The 22,897-nt window shown below is 42.6% G+C and overlaps 1 protein-coding gene across 7 annotated transcripts in view; it reads left to right on the plus strand.

Moving 5' to 3' along the window:
* Positions 1 to 22,897, plus strand: part of slc2a12 (solute carrier family 2 member 12) — a 93,231-nt gene that overhangs the window by 68,832 nt on the left and 1,502 nt on the right. For 4 of the 7 annotated variants that reach the window (XM_043686333.2, XM_043686352.2, XM_043686345.2 and 1 more), the window contains 2 exons: positions 4,678 to 4,757; positions 6,315 to 6,636. In XM_043686333.2, coding sequence (XP_043542268.2) covers positions 4,678 to 4,757; positions 6,315 to 6,529 — 295 coding nt within the window. In that variant the 3' untranslated portion in view covers positions 6,530 to 6,636. Of the gene's footprint in view, positions 1 to 4,677; positions 6,637 to 22,897 lie in introns of those variants that run through there. The other 3 variants (XM_043686359.2, XM_043686363.2, XM_087982087.1) reach the window with 3 other exon arrangements.

The following is a 22,897-nucleotide window of genomic DNA, read 5'->3' on the forward strand; positions in this document are numbered from 1 at the left end:
CAGTCATTGTTTTTACCTCACCATTTTCATTTCCAGTGACTGACTCAACACTGATATCTACTACAAACCCACCAACTCCCACAGCTACCTGGACTATGCCTCCTCTCACCCTGCCTCCTGTAAAAACGCTACCCATATTCTCAATTCTCCGCCTCCACTGCATCTACTCCCAGGAGGACCAGTTCCACCATAGAACATTCTAGATAGTCTCCTTCTTCAAAGACTGCAATTACCCCTCCCACGTGGTGGATGATGCCCTCCAGCACATCTCCTCCACTTCCCGCACCTCCGCCCTTGAACCCCTTCCCTCCAATTACAACAAGGACAGAAGCCCCTTGGTCCTCACCTTCCTCCCCACCAACCTCCGGACACATTGCATCATCCTCTGCCATTTCCACCACCTAGAAACAGACCCCACCACCACCAGGGATATATTTCCCTCCCCATCCCTATCTGCGTTCCGGAGAGACCATTCCCTCCATGACTCCCTTGTTAGGTCCATGCCCACCACCAACCCATCCTTCACTGGCAGCACCTTCTACTGCCACTGCAAGAAATGCAAAACCTGCATCCACACCTCCCCCCCCCCTTGCCTCCATAAAAGATCCCAAAGGATCCTTCCACTTCCGGCAGAGATTTACCTGTACCTCCACACATGTCATCTACTGTGTCCGTTCGTCCTGATTTGGTCTCCTCTCTGCTGGGGAGACAGTACGCCAACTTGCGGAATGTTTCAGAGAACATCTCTGGGACACACGCATTAAACAGCTTCACTGCCCTGTGGCCAAACACTTTAACTCCCCTGCCCTCTCCGCCAAGGACATGCAAGTCCTGGGTTTCCTCAAACCTTAACCACCTGACGCCTGGAGGAAGAATGCCTCATTTTCCACCTTGGGACTCTTCAACCACTCGGGATCAACGTCGACTTCACCAGTTTCCTCATCTCCACTCCCCCACCTTATCCCAGATCCAACCTTCCAACTCTGCATTGCCCTCTTGAACTATTCGACGTATCCATCTTCCTTCCCACCTATCTGCTCCACCCTCCTCTCCGACCTATCACCTTCTCCCCACCTTCACCTACCTATCGCATTCCCAACTACCTTCACCCCAGCCCCCCCTCCCTCCCATTTATCTCTCAGACCCCTTGGGCCACAAGCCTCATTCCTGATGAAGGGCTTATGCTCGCAACGTCGAATCTCCTGCTCTTCGGATGCTGCCTGACTGGCTGTGCTTTTCCAGCTCCACACTATTCAACTCTGATCTCCAACATCTGCAGTCCTCACTTGCTCCTACAAAAACTCAACTCTCAAGGTAATGAATCTATACCATAGGTTTCTGCAGCAGTGGGAAGAGAACCACCCATGTGTAACTTTATGAAAGTGAAAAGTCGGGCCTGTCAACAAACTGGTCATAGGGCATTGTACAACTTGCCAAGTTGTGTACTATATGGCAAATCATTCTGTAACCCTTGTGTTGTCCGTTTATCTGTCTTAAATGAGCTGCAATTCTTTACAGCTAAACAATCAACATCATTGGTTGGTTAATTCGGTAAATGGGTGAAACCAAGTACTAAATATGTGCAGTGTAAACATATTTGTTTTAATGGCTGTTTTTAGCACATAATGTTCTCCCTAATTGCTGATTATTATAATTTGAATTTATCTGGAGATGTTCAAAGAGAGTTCTACAGGTTTAGCAATCAACTACTGATTAGATTTTCTTTTAATGGAGCAGTAAATGTATGTTCTCCACATTGACCTCCACTCAAAGTGCAGTATCTGAAACATTGCAGCAACTTTCAGGATTCCTTACTGACTGAACGAGGAGGCACAGTGGACATGGCACTAGATATCCTGAGGATGATCTGAGAAGGACAGATGTCCTATGGTGTAGAAAGTGGGAGAAGCAGTCCTCTTCACCAACATGGTGGCTCAGTAGTTAGCACTGCTGCCTCACACCACCAGGGACCCAGGTTTGATTCCAGCCTCGGGCGACTGTCTGTGTGGAGTCTGCACATTCTCCCTGGACAGGTTTCCTTCCACTATCCAGAGCTGTGCAGGTCAGGTAAATTGGCCATGCTAAATTGCCCATAGTGTTCAGGAATGTGTAGGCTAGGTGTGTTAGTCAGGGAAAATGCAGAGTAATTGGGTAAGGGAATGGGTCTGGGTGGGATACTCTTTGGAGGATCAGTGTGGACTAGTTGGGCCAAAGGGACTGTTTCCAATCTATAGGGATTTTATGAATCTGCCCCTCCCCCTTGCAGAAATTGGTGTTGCCTCACCCATGTCCTCCTCCCATTCCTCTTGCACAACAGCCTCCTCTTTAGCAAATTACAGGTAACTCCAAAATGGTAGACTAGCACAGCACTCATTGAGTCACTTTAGATTAAATTCTGACAATATTTTCAAAACAAAACTAGCTGAAGTCTTTACAAAGTATCCCAGAACATCTGCCAATATCTTCCAAATATTTTGTTCTCCCAAACCTCCAGCGGTAAAAGAATGGAAAGATCATATATCTTTACATAATGTTTGAAATTCTCATAAATTAATACTTTGCATATGTTAAACTAGTTGCAGTGAGGACAGATTAAGTTGTCTTCTCCAAAAAAGAATGATGTGCCTTCTCTTTAATGAGCATGAGCAGAGAACTTAAATGTCAATCAGCCCTTTAGCAAACCTTGGGGCCACTATTGGTACAGCTTCAACTTCTCTACTGAGGTGCCAACTTTTTGCCAAAGGTGGCTTTAACTGGCATTTCAGCTCAGGCTCCACCTTGGCCATCTCTTTATTGCTTTAGCACATAATATATTTAGCTGAGATCACTCCCATTTTCTTCAAACTTTGTCACTAACTCAACACCCCCCCCCCCCCCCCCCCGCCCCATCTACTACCCCAGGCTGGGTTGGATTGTTAACAATTTTGGAAAGCTCTTCAATCCTGAACTGGCTTTCCTATCCCATTTCCTCTCGATTACAAAGGTATTCAAGAGCCAAGAAAAAATGTTTTTGCTTTCCTTAGCTTTCAGCTGATGAATATTAGAGCTCTAAATTTTCTCTACGCTGTAACTCTGCCAGATGTCTGGCAGAAACCCTGTTACTACGCACTTTAGACAAATTCATGGCAATAGAGCAGATCTCTTAAGCAATTCCAGCCAAATAGCTCATCCAAAACTCAACATTACACAGAGTATTAGAATGTATGCCAATAGCTTTCAAATTGGTGAAGACGAGGTGTCTGCCATTAATATACTTAGAGAAACTGCCAGCTTGCTTGTAAGTGTGTCACTCAATTTGTTTGGCCATATATCTGAAACAGAAAGAGCCTGGTTTTGTGTATGTAGAATTTCTGCTAGGCTGATTGAGAGAACAATTCCTCTCCATAAAGGCACCCCATTTTTTAAAGTCCAGAGATTGAGGTGTAGCTTGGCAGAGGATCAGAAGAAATGTGGATTTTATTCATTCAGAACAGTTAGATTTCCTACAGTGTGGAAACAGGCCCTTCAGTCCAACCCGACTCTCCAAAGAGTAACCCACCCAGACCCATTTCCTCTGACTAATGCATCTAACATTATGGGCAATTTAGCATGGCCAATTCACCTGACCTGCACATCTTTGGACTGGAGGAGGAAACCAGAGCACCCAGAGAAAACCCTCGCAGACACTGGGAGAATATACAAACTCCACACAGACAGTCACCTGAGGCTGGGATTGAACCTGGGACCGTGAGGCAGCAGTGCTAACCACTGTGCCACCTAAATTCGCATAGCAGAGGATGGTTACGATCCATCGACCTCTAAGTTATGGGCCCAGCACGGTTCCGCTGATCAGCCATTAACATACTGAATGGAACAGCATGTTCAAGGGGCTGAATGGTTTATTCCTGTTTCTGATTTATATCTTGTATGTTGATCAATGCTTATGGGTCCTTAGAGTGAGCAGGAACATTGCTGGAGTTTAACTAATTAATGCTGCACAATTTGTCAATGTAGCTGGTAAGCTTCTTAATGTTTGGCGAGCTAGGCCTACAGAGATAGTTATAATCTTAGTTTCTGGTGTTCATTTATATGTATTTCAGAAAGACATGAAATACATCATAAATAGTATCTGGAAATAAAGTTTTAAAAAAAGACAAGTTCCCCAGAGGTCAGTCTAAGCACCTTGAAAAGTAGCATTGGTAACCATCCTGGACATTAGTTCTCCAGGAACATAATGTTTGTTCATTTCAGCAGTCCACAATTTCTCAGACAGGAATTCAACCTGGTGTGAAATGTCAGCAAACTGCCATTTGTGCCACTCCTTGACTGATTAGAATGACTTCAGATGTTGTGTTTCAGTTCCCATGGAATCAGAAATGAAGTTTGGAACATGAATTGCATAGTCAAATGACAAATCATTGATTTTTATTTGAATAAGTTGTAGTCTCACCAGAAAATTTGCATTTTCATTTAACAATTGTCCTGTAGTACACATTAGTTTAATAGTTGTTTTCAGCTGTGCATGCTGATTTACTTTCAGCCTGACCCTACTTTAAACAAAGGCCACCCTTTAAAAATTGTTTGACTTATCTTGAAGCCCAGAATGGCCATGGATTTAACAGAAGAAATAGATTTGTGGTTGAAGCATCAAATACTAAATTGAATTCTAATCATCATAAAATGTTGACAATCTTCCAGGTACAACAGAACTCCAATTTGCTGTACAACTGAGCACATAAAGAGACTGATTCCAGGAATATTCCGGAAGCAGAGAGATGGTGAGCACTCCATCTGGGCTACTGACATCCAATACCATACAGATGGCTTGGAAAGTTATTTTGGTGACTCTACCTTGTAACTTGTACTCCAAACAAAAAACTGATTTTGGAAACGATGATGCACTGTTTTAAGTCAAACATATTATTCCTTAACATTCTTCAAGTTTTTAAATATTTTTTGATACACAATTGTATATAAACAAATTACAATGCACAAATACTTGTAACTATGCTAACAATCTCAAAAACACATTAGCATAACGTTTCTATGAATGGAATTTAATATTTTTGGCCCATATGAAGTTTGGCAGTGGAGGCATTTAATCAGGCAAAATGGGAAGGCACATGGATGACTTTCCCACTCTACTGCCAATTGAATGTGTTAAATGGGGATTTAACATTTAATAATGGACTCCATCCTGTCACCAGTGGAATTAAACAGCAGGTGAGAAGCTTGCCACATGGGGAACATGACATGACAAACTATCCCTTTCAGGGCTGCTTGTAGGCAAACAGGAAGGTAGCCTTGTTCAAAAACACTGTCTGACAGAGGGAGCTGGCATCAGCAAGAGGTGGTGATGGCAGTGGGGTGAGGCAAGGTGGCATTTTCTTGTCTTTGCTGCTAAATCCTTCATCTCTAAGACTTCCACCTCATGATTCCACTCATTACTGTGGTCTGGAGCATTGACACTGGTTCTTGAGTGACTGTAGAACTGGCAGCAGCCACTACACACCTGGTGGCTCTGCTGTTCAACCCAAGCTGCTAGTGTGATTAACTAACAGATTTTGTTAGGTAGGACTTCTGCCTCCATTTCCTTGATCCGAAGGTCTGCTGTTGTCCGGTTAAGGGCTGAGTGGTACTTAATTGAGCAGATCTTCTCTGAAAGAGGTGGCACAGACAGTGACCAATGCTCTTCAACTGGTAAGTGAGATAACAGTTGCTTCCATTAAGTCCAACACAGTGTGACAAGGAGTGCATGCCCTTTCAGGCAGGAGTACACTTTACTTCCCTAAATCTGAAGAGTTCAGGTACAAATTGACAAAGGTTGGAAAGTTGGATTAAGAGACATTTGTAATTATACAGAATAGTATTGGAGTTTAGCCCGTTAAACCATGTGGCTTACTGGGGTCAAATAATTCTTTAAGTAGCTACTCTTGAGATTTTCTCAAGAGGTACTTTTTGTCTTCATTCTCACCCGCTGCTTTCTTAGACAATGCAGTTACCCAGTAACATTACCTTATGCATTTGTGTCATATTTGGGGTGGGGGAGGGGGGTCATTTCTTCCATAGAAAGATAAGATAGCACACATTTCAAAGAGTTCATACATGCATTCTATGTATATATATTTATGTAAGAGTAAATCTTTTAACTTGGGAAACTATAAATAAGATATGTTTTGTTAATTCATTTGTTAAGACAAATAAGTCTTCCATTCTCCGGATCTTTCAAAACATTCACCGAAATAGATAGTTGATAAATTTATGTAAAAATGATGTAACATTAATCCTGATTTTTCAGGGATTCTGTATCTAGTAAAGATATCATTTGTGAACAGCTTCCTGTGAAAAAAAACTTATGGAAAAATTGAACGTAAGATGCCAACTGTCATCGAGGGAATCAACTTGCAGATTATCTACAACTTTGTCTTCATGTCTGTACCCACAGAAGATATATAAGACCCTGATTCCCTCCTGTTTACAGAAAGTTGTTTTGTGTGGCCTCTGCTTATGCCCGAAACATCGGCTGTCCTGCACGTTGGATGCTGCTTGACCTGTTGTGCTTTACCAGCGCCACACTTTTTGACTCTTCTGTCAGCCTATTGAGTAAAACAAGTGAATAGAAATTGCAATAAACTTGGACAGTGATGGATAAAGTTGCATGATGAGCAAACATTGTGGAACCTACTTTCCCAATCATTAGTGAAACAACTGATACCGGGGTCTGGCGGTTTGCTCATTCCTATCCCCACCCTTGGGCTCCGTGTCCCACCCCCACTCCTCAACTAACACTTGGACTCTGCTCCCTTCCTCACTCCCCCATGGTGCAACTCAGTCTCGATCCCGATGGTACTCAGCTCAGTGAATAGCCACTTCTTCACTGTCATGAGATTCAAGTGGCCCAGAGAATTATCAAGTAACCTTCCCAGCTCACCAATCACTGTTCTTTCTCTCCTGCGTTTTGCTCCTCAAAACACAGTTTCTGTGTCTGTAAGATTTAGAGCATGGGAATCTGTGATCGAGGGAGCTGGAGCAACTAGCACTGGGGAGCCAGAATCTCTGATTGGTCAAGCAGCTGTTTAGATGTACATGGATGCCTTTTGTGAGCATTTTCCGGGGCAAATTCACTCGCCGGCCCCATGTATTTTGAGTACTGCAGCTTACCCTGCAGTGCCCCCATTCCTGCCTATACGTCCAGCACCAGCCTGCCCATTAGGACATGGTTTTTAACATGGTTATCGACAACTATATACAGAGAATCCCAGTGTTGATGATAGGAATACTCTTGGCAGAATCCATCAGGGAACTATACTGTCTGGTCATGACTGGCCACAGTGATCTTGCCTGGCTCAGGTATCAGATTTTTGCACATGTCAAAGAGAAATGAATTTCAACCATAGTCTCTGGATATGTAGTTTTGCCTGTATATATTGTCACTCTATATTGTTTGCTAAGAAGGGACAGGCTGCACCTGAGCAGTACTAGGCAAGTTTCACTAGATGTGGTTTGGGATCAGGAATCGTGAGAAGGGAGTGGTATCATATTACATAGAAATGGATTGAGAAGGACGATAAGAAATACAAAAGCGGCGTTACAGTGCTTGTGCGTAAATGCATAGTGTATGGTGAATAAAATAATTTAAATACACAAATAGCTATGCTATAGTGGCAACAACAAAAAGGTTGCTTAGATTGATGACAACGGTGTGAAAAACATTCAAAGATACAAAGATAGGCATGGGAAACTAGGAGGTAATTGAAGTTGCAGGGGTTGATTGATTAGGGAAGCCATTGCAATGTTGAAAAGAGAGGATATCTTTTTGGGGGCGAGGACAAAGTCTATTTGGCTTGTGTTGTGAAGCAAAAAGAATGCAATCACACTATTAGAGATTAATGTAGATCTCCTTATAATGAAAGATGGAGGAGTACATCCGCAGGGAAATCATAGGGAAATGTTAATTACCTAAATGTTAATTGGGATAATGCCATTGAGTAGTGTGTAAAGACGGGGAGAAATTCTGCTCCTGACCTAACTGGAAAGGAGGCATTGCTGGATTGGAAGTTGAAGAATGACCAAGTGCTTGTGGGGAACACTAAGACTGCTCATTGAATTCTAAAATTTAAATTATTAGAGGAGAAGAACAAAGGTCAATCTACATTAGGAGAGGATTAACTTAAATGTTATGACAAGGGATCCAGCCAAAGCAAATGGAATCCAAGACCTACAAGAAGAACAGTAATGAAATAATGAGTGAGCCTCAAACTGAGATGCTTCAGGTACATGCTAATTATATTGAACAAGCATGAAAGAGAAGGGAATCAATGTTTTGGGTGATGAGAAGGATAGAGAAAATTCTGAAGCAAGAACATTTGGTTGTCTGATGCACTTCATATCAACTCTTCATGTTAGGACCAGGCTAAATACAATAGGTTGAGAATGGAAGTGAAGAGAAAAATAAGACAGCAAAGAGGTAATGTGGTAATAGGACAAAGCTTCAAAACCTTTGAGAGTATGCAATGTGGATAACATTAGACAGAATATTTGTAATACATGGACTTCCATAAGTGTTGGTCACAGATTTTGGGCTATCATTTATCAGTAGGGAATTTGAATATTTACTAAAGTTGAATAGTATTCCACATATAAGGACAGCTCCATATTATCCATCATCCAATGATTTGGCAGAAAAGTAGTCAAACTTTGAAGTCAGGCTTAAAGAAATAGCCTACAGCTTCACTAGTAACAAAACTGTCCTGGTTCCTATTTGATTCTAGGACCACCCTTCATGCAACTACAGGGTTGCTCATGGGGAGAAGATACCACCCCATCTGATCTTCCTGGAGGGTGAGGGGTAACTGGCATTAGGAACACCAATAGTGGACACAAGACTCTGCTAAGCAAGAGAGACAGTTTATTTCAAGGAACGAAGTTTGGTGTGGGAACCACAGCAATGGCCCTGCATGGTTAAGAGGCATGGTCGACACAAGGTTAGACCAAGTGATGTCTAACGTTCAGGGAGGAGCAACAATCCTGAACAGGCACATGAGCCCTGAGAAAGCTGCAAACTTGCAAATGGGGTGGGCACCAAATATGTCTAGCTCCTCAACAGCCTCTCTGACTATTCCAGGTGAGTTCTCCTTCTCTACTACATCTACTACAAACCGACCGACTCCCACAGCTACCTGGACTACACCTCCTCCCATCCTGCCCCCTGTAAAAACGCCATCCCATTCTCCCAATTCCTTCGACTCCGTCGCATCTGCTCCCAGGAGGACCAGTTCCAAAAACGCACAACCCAGATGGCCTCCTTCTTCAAGGACTGCAATTTCCCCCCCGACGTGGTCGACGATGCCCTCCACCGCATCTCTTCCACTTCCCGCTCCTCCGCCCTTGAACCCCGCCCCTCCAACCGCCACCAGGACAGAACCCCACTGGTCCTCACCTACCACCCCACCAATCTCCATGTACAGCGCATCATCCGCCGTCATTTCCGCTACCTCCAAACGGACCCCACCATCATGGATATATTTCCCTCCCCTCCCCTATCAGCATTCCGTAAAGACCACTCCCTCCGTGACTCCTTCGTCAGATCCACACCCCCCACCAACCCAACCTCCACTCCCGGCACCTTCCCCTGCAACCGCAGGAGGTGCAAGACTTGCGCCCACACCTCCCCCTTCACCTCCCTCCAAGCCCCAAAGGAAACTTCCATATCCGCCACAGATTCACCTGCACCTCCACACATATCATCTATTGCATCCTCTGCACCCGATGTGGCCTCCTCTATATTGGGGAGACAGGCCGGCTACTTGCGGAGCGTTTCAGAGAACACCTCTGGGACACCCGGACCAACCAACCCAACCACCCTGTAGCTCAACATTTCAATTCCCCCTCCCACTCCACCAAGGATATGCAGGTCTTTGGACTCCTCCATCGTCAGACCACAACAAAACGACGGTTGGAGGAAGAACGCCTCATCTTCCGCCTAGGAACCCTCCAACCACAAGGGATGAACTCGGATTTCACCAGTTTCCTCATTTCCCCTCCCCCCACCCTGTCTCAGTCAAATCCATCAAATTCAGCACCGCCTTTCTAACCTGAGATCTTCTTCCCGACCTCTCCGCCCCCACCCCAGTCTGACCTATCACCCTCACCTTGACCTCTTTCCACCTATCACATTTCTGACGCCCCCTCCCCCAAGTCCCTCCTCCCTACCTTTTATCTTAGCCTGCTGGACAAACTTTCCTCATTCCTGAAGAAGGGCTTATGCCCGAAAAGTCGATTCTCCTGTTCCCTGGATGCTGCCTGACCTGCTGCGCTTTTCCAGCAACACATTTCCAGCTCTGATCTCCAGCATCTGCAGACCTCACTTTCTCCTCAAAGAGTTCTCCTTCTCTGTCAAGCGTTGAAGATAGTCTCGGAATTGGAGATGAATATTACAGATGTTGTTGCACCGACACCTTTGCCACTAGAAGAAGAGAATGAATTTCTTCTGAGACACTCCAGGTATAAGATGCGAGCTTTTCTATATTACACGCCGCCCATATCAGAGGCAGGGTCGGTGGAACCTGACCTGATACTAAAACGCCGAAGGAGGAACTACAAGAAAACCAATCAGCCTATGTCCTCAGACTCAGAAGGGGAGGGACCGTTATTGTAAAGCGGTCAGCCAGGTGGACCTCATAGAATATGAGTTCCCTGATCTGGGCTATTAATCTGGTGCAATCAGGGAGGCCTGGCTGACAGATACGAACAGGAGTGTCAGACATCCTCTTCACCCTGAGGGAGCTAGATCAGTGTCAAGGACTTGCCGCATGTAAAGAAAGAGTGACTTGGTGATAGGATACCAGTCTTTGTGGAGTTATTTTAATTAGGATGGGCTGCAAATGCTGATCGAGCCAGCAATATCCACATCCTAGAAATTAATAACTTCAAAAGGAAAATACTTTGTATCGATGTTTATTCAGGAATAGGATGGTGACAAAGTCCTGGGGACTATAGGAAAAGCGAATAGCAAGAATATTTTCCCTGGAGTGAGGGAGTTTTTAAACGGACATGAGGAGCAAGAGATGACCCAGTAACATTGGCAATCAGAGACAACATCCAAATACAGAGGAAGGAACAGAAGTGGCAAACATGTATGTGGGACCTAATGGCCCTTATTGCTAGAAACTGCAACAGTGCAAAGAATTCTGTGTCAGTCTGTCTGTTTCCATGGACAGGAGAATGCTGCTGCTTTGGCCAGCCATGCCTAGTATCCTCAGAGCTTGCTGGGGATACACACAGACCTGTACTCCATTGGCCTACCCATTGGACCTCAGGATCAATGATTTGGCAACAAGGTAGTCTGGAACACTGACCCCAATACAGGTTCCCTTCCTCTCAAGGAGAGAGAACAATGCTGGGAAGCATGCATTGGAAGATGAGTCACACACAAGAGCCTGCAAAGTCTCCTCAGGACAATGCAGAGGTGCCTGGGCCACCCACCATCCTGCCCTCCCTCTGACTCTTGGATGTCCAAACTGAAGAGGATCAACTTGTCCACGGAAATAGAGGCATCCCTGGGGTCACCTGACCAAACTGCAGGACTAACAGGCTCCATTACCGAACAGGCTCCCTTCACCCCAGCTGCAGAACAAGGGAGTATACCAGGATGAGGCAAGAGGGAGAGGAAGAAAACTTATTGAGGGCACTTAGATGGCACAGGAGACAATGGTTTGTACGTGATTCTCAACTATTGGTTGTCTTTACTTGGAGAGAGGGTCAATGCTGTAGGATATCACAGGGGTATGGCAGTCTCCATATCTGTGTCCTGTACAGAACATCCGTCTGAGATCGAAGTTCTTTGCCTTTAAAAGCCCTATGATCAGTGTTAGACAAGCAGGAGACTGGAAGAACACAGCAAGCCAGGAAGCATCAGGAGGTGGAGAACTTGATGTTTTGGGTGTAACCCTTCTTCAGGACTTGGGGTGGATGTTAGCTGCAGCTCCTTCCCTCGTAAGTTGAGATACCTACCCCATTCACTCTGAGTATGCTCGCAGCCATTTCCTTCACCATTTCACATTTTAAATTTGCATCACAATAGAAGGCGAGTGGTAGTGGGTTCCAGCCTCAGCTTGAAAGTGTCAGTGAGCTCCCAGACATTGACAATTCCCCCCTTAGGCCTCACATTACCCTGAGTGTCCACCCAACCATTTATAAAGATCTATACTTGCTCACCTTTCCCCTCCAACCCCTGGTACATGAGGTGACCCTGCCTGCCGTGGTCATTCACTGCAAGGGTTCTCCTGACCATGCACAGCTCTCCCCCTCTTTTCCAAGTCAAGCTTTACAATATGCCCCCGGCCCTTTGCAGATAGCCCTCCACCTTCACAGTCATACTCCACCTTTCAACAGAGTCTGAAGGCTCCAATTCCAAAGACCAACCTGTCAAGACTCAATCCCATGGCAATAGCTGCTCTTAACCCAAATTCCCCCTTTCCTCTTATTTTCTATGGATGGAGCCAATGGACTGACCGTGTCCTACTCCAACGCACTTGACTCGACAGTCCTGAGTGGTGCCTTTATTTTGACAATCCTACTCATCCCCCTGGACTGTCAGCTATGACCCTGACCAACTGTCTGGACTGTAGAGGCATATAGCCCTCCTTACCGAGAATACTGTAGCTGCATGTTTGACCTTGGTCACCTGTTGGAGGTGGCACTTGACATACTATACTGGGACGCCGTAACTATCGGGGGTCTCCACAGACTTCAGTGAGGACTACTCCCCAAAGACTGTGAAACACGGCTGTTGTGTGCTGCTCATGCAGTGTGTTTGCCCCGTAAGCTGTAGTTACATGCAATGGGTGTGAGATTGACATGTTTAACTGCTGTACAGCAAGCTGTATGCCTCTTTAACGGAGGATCATCACGGCAAACTGGCTGGTTGTGTGATTGCGCTAATTTGTACTGTCCTACTTAGTGTGAATGTTGCAACCATGCCATAGGCACGAAGTGATTGAGCAGTAAAAGAGCAAGCGAGCAGTCCTGAGATGCAGCCAGGTCCAATCTGTAAGCTGGATGCCTGACTGTGCACATAAAGTGTCCCCACAGCAGTCTTTCATTGCTAGTTGTCAGTGCACCCTGCAATGCAACTTTGTACTGGTGCCAGGATAGCTGTGAGATGCTGTGTGCCAATGTTTGTGGAGAAAGGGTACATATGGCCAGTATTGATGTTGCTGTGGGTTGCAGTAATAAACTGAACCTACCATGTATCTGGGTTTTAATGTTGAGATTTTTCACCATGTAGTGAGTTTGCTAGGTTAGAAAACTGATTATTAATTATGTTAGTTAGGTAAGATGTTTAAGTAAGCAATAATTCCCCTTAATTGGCAACTTATTGCTGCTTGTGATGCCGATTGTGAAAAGCTTAAAAAACAGTCAATGAAATTAAGCAGGCAGAGGCAGCAAGCAATTAGGAAGGCTGGCTTCATTGCAAGAGAATTTGACTTCAGAAGCGGAGATGTCTTACTAATATTTTATAACTTGTTTTCAGATAGTGTTGTTTCCTTCTTTAAAATATGAAAATGGAAACCATATTCATCTGAATTTGTAACAACTCTAAAAATGTAGTTCTGAAAATACAGCCTAGGCTAAATACTCCAGTGTGAGAGTGGAGCTTCAAGCCACAACTTTCTGACTGCTTTATTAACAGTATCATTTAAATAGTGAAGTGTTGGAGGTTGTGAGGTATGGAATGAAAATCATTATTTTGTGTAAAACAACAAAGTTAGCGTGCAGATTCCAGTACATACTTTTACAGTGTTTAATGAATTGCATTCCAAGATATTTAAAATATCAAAACAAGATTGGATTATTGCAGTTGTATACTGTTCTAGTCAAACTATATATGGAATATTTTGTTCAATTTTGGATGAGACACAAAAGGAGGGATATAATAATCTGGAAAATATCTAGCAACAAACCACTAGGATGATATGATAGATGAATAGACTGATCATGTGTAAAGATGGAATAAATTTAAATAACATTATTAAAAAAAGGAAATTTGGATTGATGTGCTTAAATATTGAAAGGGATTATAAGGGAACAATCCTTTCCTTCTTCAGAGAAATCCAGAATAAAAGAACAATAACTTTGGAATTTGAACTAAACTGGTTAAAGATACCAGGAAAGACTGCTTCACATAAAATGTTGTGAGAATGCAGAACACAGTGCCTGAAGCAGCAGAAATCCTCAGGCGTAGAAGAGAAATAATCGGGAGCTTAGTATAAGAGATGGAGCTATGGAGCCAACTAGGAAAAAAGGTGTTTAGGATTCAGCATTGTGGGATGAGACAGAGCAATTATTAATCTCGTAGTAAAAGATCCTCTGTGGAGGGGGGAAGCAAAGATATAATTTAATTCCATAAGATGTTTGAGAGTGACATACTCAAGTCTAAAACAAAAATCTAAACTTTAAACAATGAAGGGAGAGCTGATTGAGGGCTGATTGGGTAAATAAGCTAAAAATGAAAGCTGATAAATAAGAGGGTGGAAACATTTAAAGAAATAATTAAATGTTCAAGAAAAAATATTCCATTAATATTAAAACTCACATGAAAGATCCATCTGTAGCTTACTAGGGAATCTGGGGACTATTGAAGATTAAAGAAAGAGGCATATAATACCACAAAGAATAGGGGGTTCAGATAGACTTAGTAACCAGCAAAGAATGACTAAAGAATTGATAAGAAGAAGAAATAGGAAGAGAAATAACAGGCCAAGATTGCAAAAATAAATTGTCCAAGTTTCCACATAGGTATAACATGGAAAGTAGCTAAAGTAAATATGAGGTGCAGAAACAAGTCATCACTTGTTGAGAAACAAAAATAAAATTAATATTTCAAGACAATAACCTTTCATCAAAAAGGTTCTGAGAGGTGATCATGTTAACATATACAAGATTTTGAAGGGCAGACACAGAGGATTTGTTTTCTTTAGCTAGGAAATCTAGAACACAGACACAATCCCAGGATAAAGGGTCAATTAATCAAGATTGAGATATAAAAATATTACTTTTCACAGATGACTGTACATCTTTTGAATTTTCTACCCCAAAGTACCATGGATGCTGCTTCACTGAAAACAATCAAGAATGAGATCAACAGATTTTCAAAGGATTGGGAACACTTGGGCCAGTAGAGTTAAGGGAGATGATCGGCCAAGATCATATTCATAGTGCAGCAGGCTTCTATTTCTTGTCACAATCAATTTGAAAAGCTATAAAAAGAATCACAAAGATGTTGGATCAATAGAGCTGGCATAGGTGAGTATTCAGCCCACTGAGTTGACCAGTGGAGAAATGGGCTAGGTAATGCTGGAACAGGTGGCTGTGAAGGCACAGAACTCATCTACTACATAGTCCGAGCCATTCAGGGCCTCATGAGCTAGGTAGTCAGGCCCAGTACCTCATAAAAAGTTGAGATGGCTCAACTGTGGAGTAGACTTACAGATGAACTGACTCCTGTGTGTCTGGAACTCGACATTAGTCCCGTGTAATGGACCTTCCCCCAGGACATGGAACCCCACAATTTGAATCATCTCAAGGAAATTCCTCCACGTCGATCAAAACAGCATAGAGGTGTTTCCTGTGTGGGCGGCTGCTACGTTTTACCCCTCAGTGGGAAATATGCCCAGTGAAGTGCCCTCTATAAACAGGTCCTCCCCTTTTCCATTGTGCACCTGGGGGTAGCGAGTGCAGCCTGCAGCAGCCCCAAGTAATCACCATTTAAGTAAGTAGATGGTGTGCCAAGCCACATGTAGTTTTTGTGGCCTGGATGAAACTGTTTCTCACATTTAAGTTGAGTGCTTCAGTTTGCTGTTCCTCTCGCATTTTTGAATGGGCAGTTTCTCAATTTCTGATTGGGCACTTCAGCTCCATCTTCACGAACTATAGGCACCCTATGTGGGAGAATCTGCCCAAAGTTATAATCCAGGCAGCAGTCTGTGGAGGAGGTCGTTGTGTCTGACTGTCTACACCTCTTTCCTGGCTCCGTCTGTGTTTGGTCATCCATGGAGAGAGAACATATGGTATTCACCGGCACAATATAAGCCATTTAGATATTTCAGGGCTGGGGTGCTTCATCACCCCAGTTAATATTCCCTTATATAAAAGTGTCCATTGACTGTTAGTTTGTAGTTTTGTTACAGTACTCCATCGGGGACTGTTTAAACCAAATTTGTAAATGAAAGTTTAACAGTAGAAGCTTGCCTCACTGCCCGGCCAATATATAAAAGATACAATGAATTGCTACCATTGTTGAGATGTCACTGGACATCTTGTACAATCAATATAGAACTTAGAACATTACAGCGCAGTACAGGCCCTTCAGCTCTTGCTGTTGTGCTGACCTGTGAAACCAATCTGAAGCCCATCTAACCTACAAAGGCCCTGATTGTCTTATATGTCTCAATTTAAATCACCTCTCAACTTTCTTTGAATGAAAATAATCTCAAGCCCCTCAGCCTTTCTTCAGACCTTCCCTCCATACCAGGCAACATCCTAGTAAATCTCCTCTGCACCCTTTCCAAAACTTCCACATTCTTCCTATAATGTGGTGACCAGACTGTATGCAATACTCATAGTGGGACTGCATCAGAGTTTTGTACAGCTGCAACATGACCTCATGGTTCTGAAACTCAATCCCTCTACAAATAAAAGCTAACACACCGTGTGCCTTCTTAACAACCCTATCAACTTGGGTGGAAACCTCAGGGATTAGGTACATGGACACTGAGATCACTCTGCTCATCCACACCGCAAAGAATCTTACCAATAGCCCAGTACTCTTTATTCTTGTTGCTCCTTCTAAAGTGAATCACCTCACACTTTTCTGCAATAAACTTCATTTGCCACCTCTCAGCCCAGTTCTGCAGCTTATCTATGTCCTTTTGCAACCTACAACCATCTTCAGCACTATCCACAACTTCACTGACCTTAGGATCCATCCACAAATTTACGAACAAATCCTTCTACACTCTCATCCAGGTCATTTATAAAAATGACAAATAGCAGTGGCCCCAAAACAGTAATACACCACTAGTAACTGAACACGAGGATGAGCATTTCCCATTAACCACCACCCTCTGTCTTTTTTTAACTAGCCAATTTCTGATCCAAACCGCTAAATCACCCTCAATCCCCTGCCTCCATAGTTAGTGTTATGGTCTACCATGGGGAACCTTATCAAATGCCTGATAAGGTTTTGCCACAAATCTTATCATTGCCTGCATACTTGTAAGTGCATAGTAAAATAAGGCAAAACCAGCATAGTTTCATCAAGGGGAGGTCATGCCTGATAAATCTCTTAGAATTCTTTGAGGATGTAATAAGCAGGTTAGACCAAGGAGAGCCAATGGATGTTATCTATCCGGACTTGCAGAAGACCTTTGATAAAGTGTCGTGCAGGAGGCTTGCCGAGTAAGATAAGTGCGTACGGGGAGTATTTGAGGCAAGGATGGATAAAAGATTGGCTATTTGGCAGCAGGCAGAGAGCAGGGATAAAATGGTCCTTCTCAGGATGGAAGCCAGTGATTAGTGGTGTTCCACAAGGGTCAATGTTGAGACCACAACTTTTCATTTTATACATTAGTGATCTGGATGAAGGAATTGAGGGCATTCTGGCTAGGTTTGCAGGTGATACAAAGATAGTGGTCAGATAGTATTGAAGAGGCAGGGAGGCTGCAGAAAGATTTAGACAGGTTAGGAGAGTGGACAAAGAAGTGGCAGATGAAATACAATGTGGGAAAGTGTGAGGTCATGCACTTCGGTAGGAAGAATAGAGGTATGGACTATTATTTAAATGGGGAGAAAATTCAGAAATCTGAAATGCAAAGGGACTTGGGAGTGCCAGTCCAGGTTCCTCTAAATTTACAGGCTGAGTCAGTAGGTGGGAAGGCAAATACAATGTTGCCATTCATCTCGAGGGGATTAGAATATAAAAACAGGATGTGCTTCTGAGGCTTTATAAGGTTTTGGTCAGACATTTAAAGTATTGTGTGCAATTTTGGGCCCTGAACCTCAGGAAGGATGTACTGGCCCTGGAGTGGGTCCAGAGGTGGTTCACAAGCATAGTCTCAGGAATGAAAGGCTTAACATATGAGAAAAGTTTGAGGACTCTGGGACTATACTTGATGGAGTTGAGAAGGGTGAAGGGGGTATCTAACTAAAACTTACTGAATACTGAATGGCCTGGACAGAGTGGATGTTGGGAAAATGTTTCCATTGGCAGGAGAGATGAGGACTCAAGAGCACAACCTAAGAGTAAAGGGAAGACGCTTTAGAATTGAGATAAGGAGAAACTTCTTTAGCCAGAGAGGGGTGAATCTGTGAAATTCATTGCCACAGAAGGCTGTGGAGGCCAGGTCATTAAGTATATGAAAAACAGAGATAGATAAGTTCTCGATTGCCAAGGGGATCAAAAATTATAGAGAGAAAGTTGGAAAATGGGGCTGAAAACCTATCAACTATGATTGAATGGCAGAGCATACTTGATGGGCTGAATGGCCTAATTTCTATTCCATGTCTTATGTTCAGGCCCTTAAAATTCAGCCCATTGTTTCTGCTGTAAGAAAATAAATAGAGGGCCCTAATAACCACTAATTGTTAAGAAGATTGCACAACAAAAGCAGGCCAGTGAATGTCCACATTTGGCAACAATCTGGGTCAAGTTATCTGATCTCAGCCATTGTGGTTAGCCGGGTAATGCAATGATACTCTTAGCAATGGAGAGGGGATAAGTCAACCAACATGTCAATTCGTAACTGATACTGAAACAGAATTAGGCTAATTTGAGTACTCCAAACTCTTTTAATCACAAGCTAGCAATGTAAATCCCCATAGATCCCCTTGCTTTTATTTGGTTCAAGCCCTTGCCCACTCCTCAAGCTGACCGATAACTGAGTATTTTTTTGCATCCCCACAATCGCTGAACTGTGAATCTTATGTTCTCCCACCTTTCAAAACTCTGATACTTTGTCAGATCCAGAGAATTTACATCTGTACCTCAAACAAAAGTTTGTGTTTTTCTTGAAGCCAACTCTACAAGCATTCAGGCAAAACTTACACAAAATCAACTATGATGGGTTGCATATTGTGTAAGGGTGGCTGAAACGCATCTCCTCCACCATATTCTGTATCTCAACTCTCATTTGGCCAACATTCTTGGTGGGGGGGGGAAGGTAATATACAAAAACACACCAAAGACATAGTGAAGCGCTACTTCAATCATAGCAGCATTGACATTAATGACTGTTGCTTTCTACCAATAGTTCAAATAGCTAACTACTTGCTCGTTAAGCTGCATCTGAGAACAAATACCTTAAATAATAAAGCAGAACAACAGCAGAGAAGAAAGCAAATCTAAAAAAGTCATCTCACACTCAAAACATTAATCCTATCTCTCTCTTCACTGATGCTGCCAGATATGCTGAGTTTCTCCAGTACTTTTTTTAAAATTTCAGATTAAGAGTAGTTTGGTTTAAATCTTGCACTCTGCTTGATTGTTCATTGCAACTGTCTGATTGATATTGGTTCACTTATCAATTCTACCACAGGCTACTGATAGCCTGGAGAATATCAGCAGTCACTGCAGATTCAGAGTTGAAGATTTTAGATTAGATTAGATTGGATTCCCTACAGTGTGGAAACAGGCCCTTCGGCCCAACCAGTCCACATCGACCCTCCGAAGAGTAACCCACCCAGTCCCATTTCCCTCTGACTAATGCAACTAACACTATGGGCAATTCAGCATAGCCAATTCACCTGACCCACACATCTTTGGACTGTGGGAGGAAACCAGAGCACCCGGAGGAAACCCACGCAGACACGGGGAGAATGTGCAAACTCCACACAGTCACCCAAGGCTGGAATCAAACTTGGGACCCTGGTGCTGTGAGACAGCAGTGCTAATCACTTTACCACTGAAGAAAGACTCCATCCTGTGAACAATAAGAATTTTGTTCATTTAAACTTGGTTTTATGGATGACCATGATGGCATTTAAAAAGGTTTGTATGTTAAGACAGCCTACTACTGGATTTCTCTGATTTTATCTTCTTGCCACTATCATCTTGTCAAATTTTCTTTACGGTTCAGCTTTGAGCTATAGGAATGTTATCTTCTTGACAAGTGGACTTGGATTGTTCTGCCAACAAAGTAATTGCTCTTTTTGTATACATATGTCTGTATCACTTTGATCAAACCAATCCTGGTGACAATAATGTTCAAGTCTCGTGTTCTTGGCACAGGGGTCCATGCGATTGACTTAATCCCATTGTTCTGAAAGTAAATTAGGTGTGTGAAAAAGAGTAGTGGTGAGCAGCTTTTAGAATTCCTACTTTCGGGCTAAAACTTTCTTGCAATGTTTTATGGTGGTGGAAGTATGAGCCATGTCAATAATTTGGCCAGAAGCCATTAGTCCCTGCAAAGATCAATTGATATTGACGTCATTTACGTCTATCACTGAACCAATGACATAAGCCAGAAGATGGTAACAATTTGATCTGGAAATCTCCACATTTTTATACCGATCCTTGGGGATGTCACACATTTTGTTTTAGCAGTAGAGAACCATTTCCATTGACTTTTTCTCCAATAGTTCCTCTCCAGATATTGGATCACAGCTACTGGGGCATTACAGAAATAATTTCTTCTTTTGGTATAACAATGAGGACTTCAAGATCAGCATAGAACTTTTCTTCTTGGGAATGGCATAACCATTGATGACAGTGGTATATTAATTATGGCTGAGCTCGATATGTCATGTTACAAGCCTTTCATTTATAGCATTGGGGAGTTCTAGCAGTGCAGCCAATATCCTAGCTCACTGACAAAATCAATGTCTGGATGCAGTGGTGTCTATCAGTCTTGTTTCATGACAGCAGATGGAGTGAATCAAACTGGTTGAAGACTGACATCTATGCTGCAGGAGATCTAAAGAGGATGAACGACAATGAAAGATAGATTGTCTACTTCTGTTTCTGGTTGAAGATGGATGCAAATATTCAATCTATTTTCTTACGCTGCTGTGCTGCACTGCACATCTTTGAAGATGGGATTTTTGCAAAGCCTCATTCTCCTTTTGTTAGTCGTTTACTCATCTACTATCATTCACAACTGAAAGTGTCCGGATGCAGAATTTAGATCTGATTCATTGGTTTCAGGATTGCTTAGTCCTACCTATTGCATACTGTCTGCTGTTTAGCGCGCAACTTATCCTGTGTTATAACTCTGCTAGTTTAAAACCTGATTTTTAGGTGCTCCTTGATTTTTAAACTAGGTCTGATCTCTTCAAAAATGTCTTTTAATAAAAAAGTCATGACTGAATTAAGAATGGTTTCAAAACCGGTGTTCTTCTAGGATTGCTATGTTTTGAAAATCAAATCAAGCTTCTTTTAAACAGCTGCTTGAACAAACAGTAATTGAAGTTTGCAGACAGACTGGCGCTGAGGGGCTCTGTTTTCAGATGGAGCTTTGGTTGGCAACAACAATTTGATCAGTCTATCGACTAGTGATCAATTATCAATGACAAAAGCCTTAGGATGGTTCTCAAGTAAATGAACATCTTGGGGCTAGGAATGAGATATCTGGATACTGCTCAGGAGCTGTTCCTGTTATCTGCAGTAAGCCACTTTGAACCAAAGGAAACCTAGTTTACCATTCCAACAACAGTTGCTGCAAGTTATAACATTTAATTGACAAGTCAAAGATCTTTCATAAGTGAATCAGCCACTCTGTGCTCCTTGTAAACTAGTGGAAGTATTTAGAAAAGGATGAAAAGAAACATTCTGATCAGCAAAAAATATGTAAACAAAGACGACTGAACCACAGTCCTGGTTTTCCCTCAATATAATGGAATTTGATTTATTCAATCACATTAATGGCTCTCATGTTATCCTTGACAATTAACTCTAGAGATTCATAATTCTGGTCACTAACCCAAATGTAGTAGAGTAGAATTTGCAGGTGTACGTTCTAAATTATAAAGACAAGGTTATTTAAAATGCTTAGCCTTCATCATGCAAAACCATTTTGCTTTCTCTAACCTCAGGAATAGCAGGATGTGTATCCTTCAATGCACTTAACCAACATTAGGAGGAACAGTAATTTTGTGGTAGTCATTAGACTAGTAATCCAGAGGCTAATGCTCAGTGGACATAGTTTGAAATTCTACCATGGCAATTTAATGACTAAATCTGGAACTGAAAGAAGACTTAGTAAAGAGTGATCATGAAAATGATAATTGATCACAACCAAATAGGTTTTTATGATGATGTTCTTTAGGGAAGGAAATCTGTCCTCCTTACCTGGTCTGGTCAAGTAACTCCAGAACCACAGTAACATGGTTGACCCTTTAACTGTACTCTGAAAGAGCCTAGTAAGCCACTCAGTTCAAGGGTAATTAAGAATAAGAAATAAAGTTGGACTTGCCAGAATCCTATGAAAGAATAAAGAACAAAAAATATGGTAGACCTCTAAAACTTAAAAAAAAAATGTTTGCAATTTTTTTCTTAAAATCAAGTCACACATGTTATGACACACTTTTGTGGTAAATGGCACTTGAACCTGGACCTTCTGGTCCAGAGGTAGGAGCACTACCACTGCTCTAGAAGACCTCTTTACCTACAAACCATTTCCATGTTTTAATTTTTTGGCATACCTGCATCATCTCTTCCCATATATTTATTTGCACTAAAATCTTGATTCTGCCATACAGCTCTACCTTAAAATCCTTCATTTGATGAATATATGGTTCTTGAATGCCCATTTGCTAAGTCAGAAAAATAGCCTGAATTATATGTACATAACTGGAAATTGGATATTTGCCACAATGTAGCACTCACCTTCAAAATAATTGTGTATTTGATTGAATCCCAGCA

Source organism: Chiloscyllium plagiosum, unplaced genomic scaffold (genome assembly GCF_037043375.1).
Source record: "Chiloscyllium plagiosum isolate Xiang-an unplaced genomic scaffold, Cpla_swu_hap1 HiC_scaffold_3, whole genome shotgun sequence".
Lineage (NCBI taxonomy): Eukaryota > Metazoa > Chordata > Chondrichthyes > Orectolobiformes > Hemiscylliidae > Chiloscyllium > Chiloscyllium plagiosum.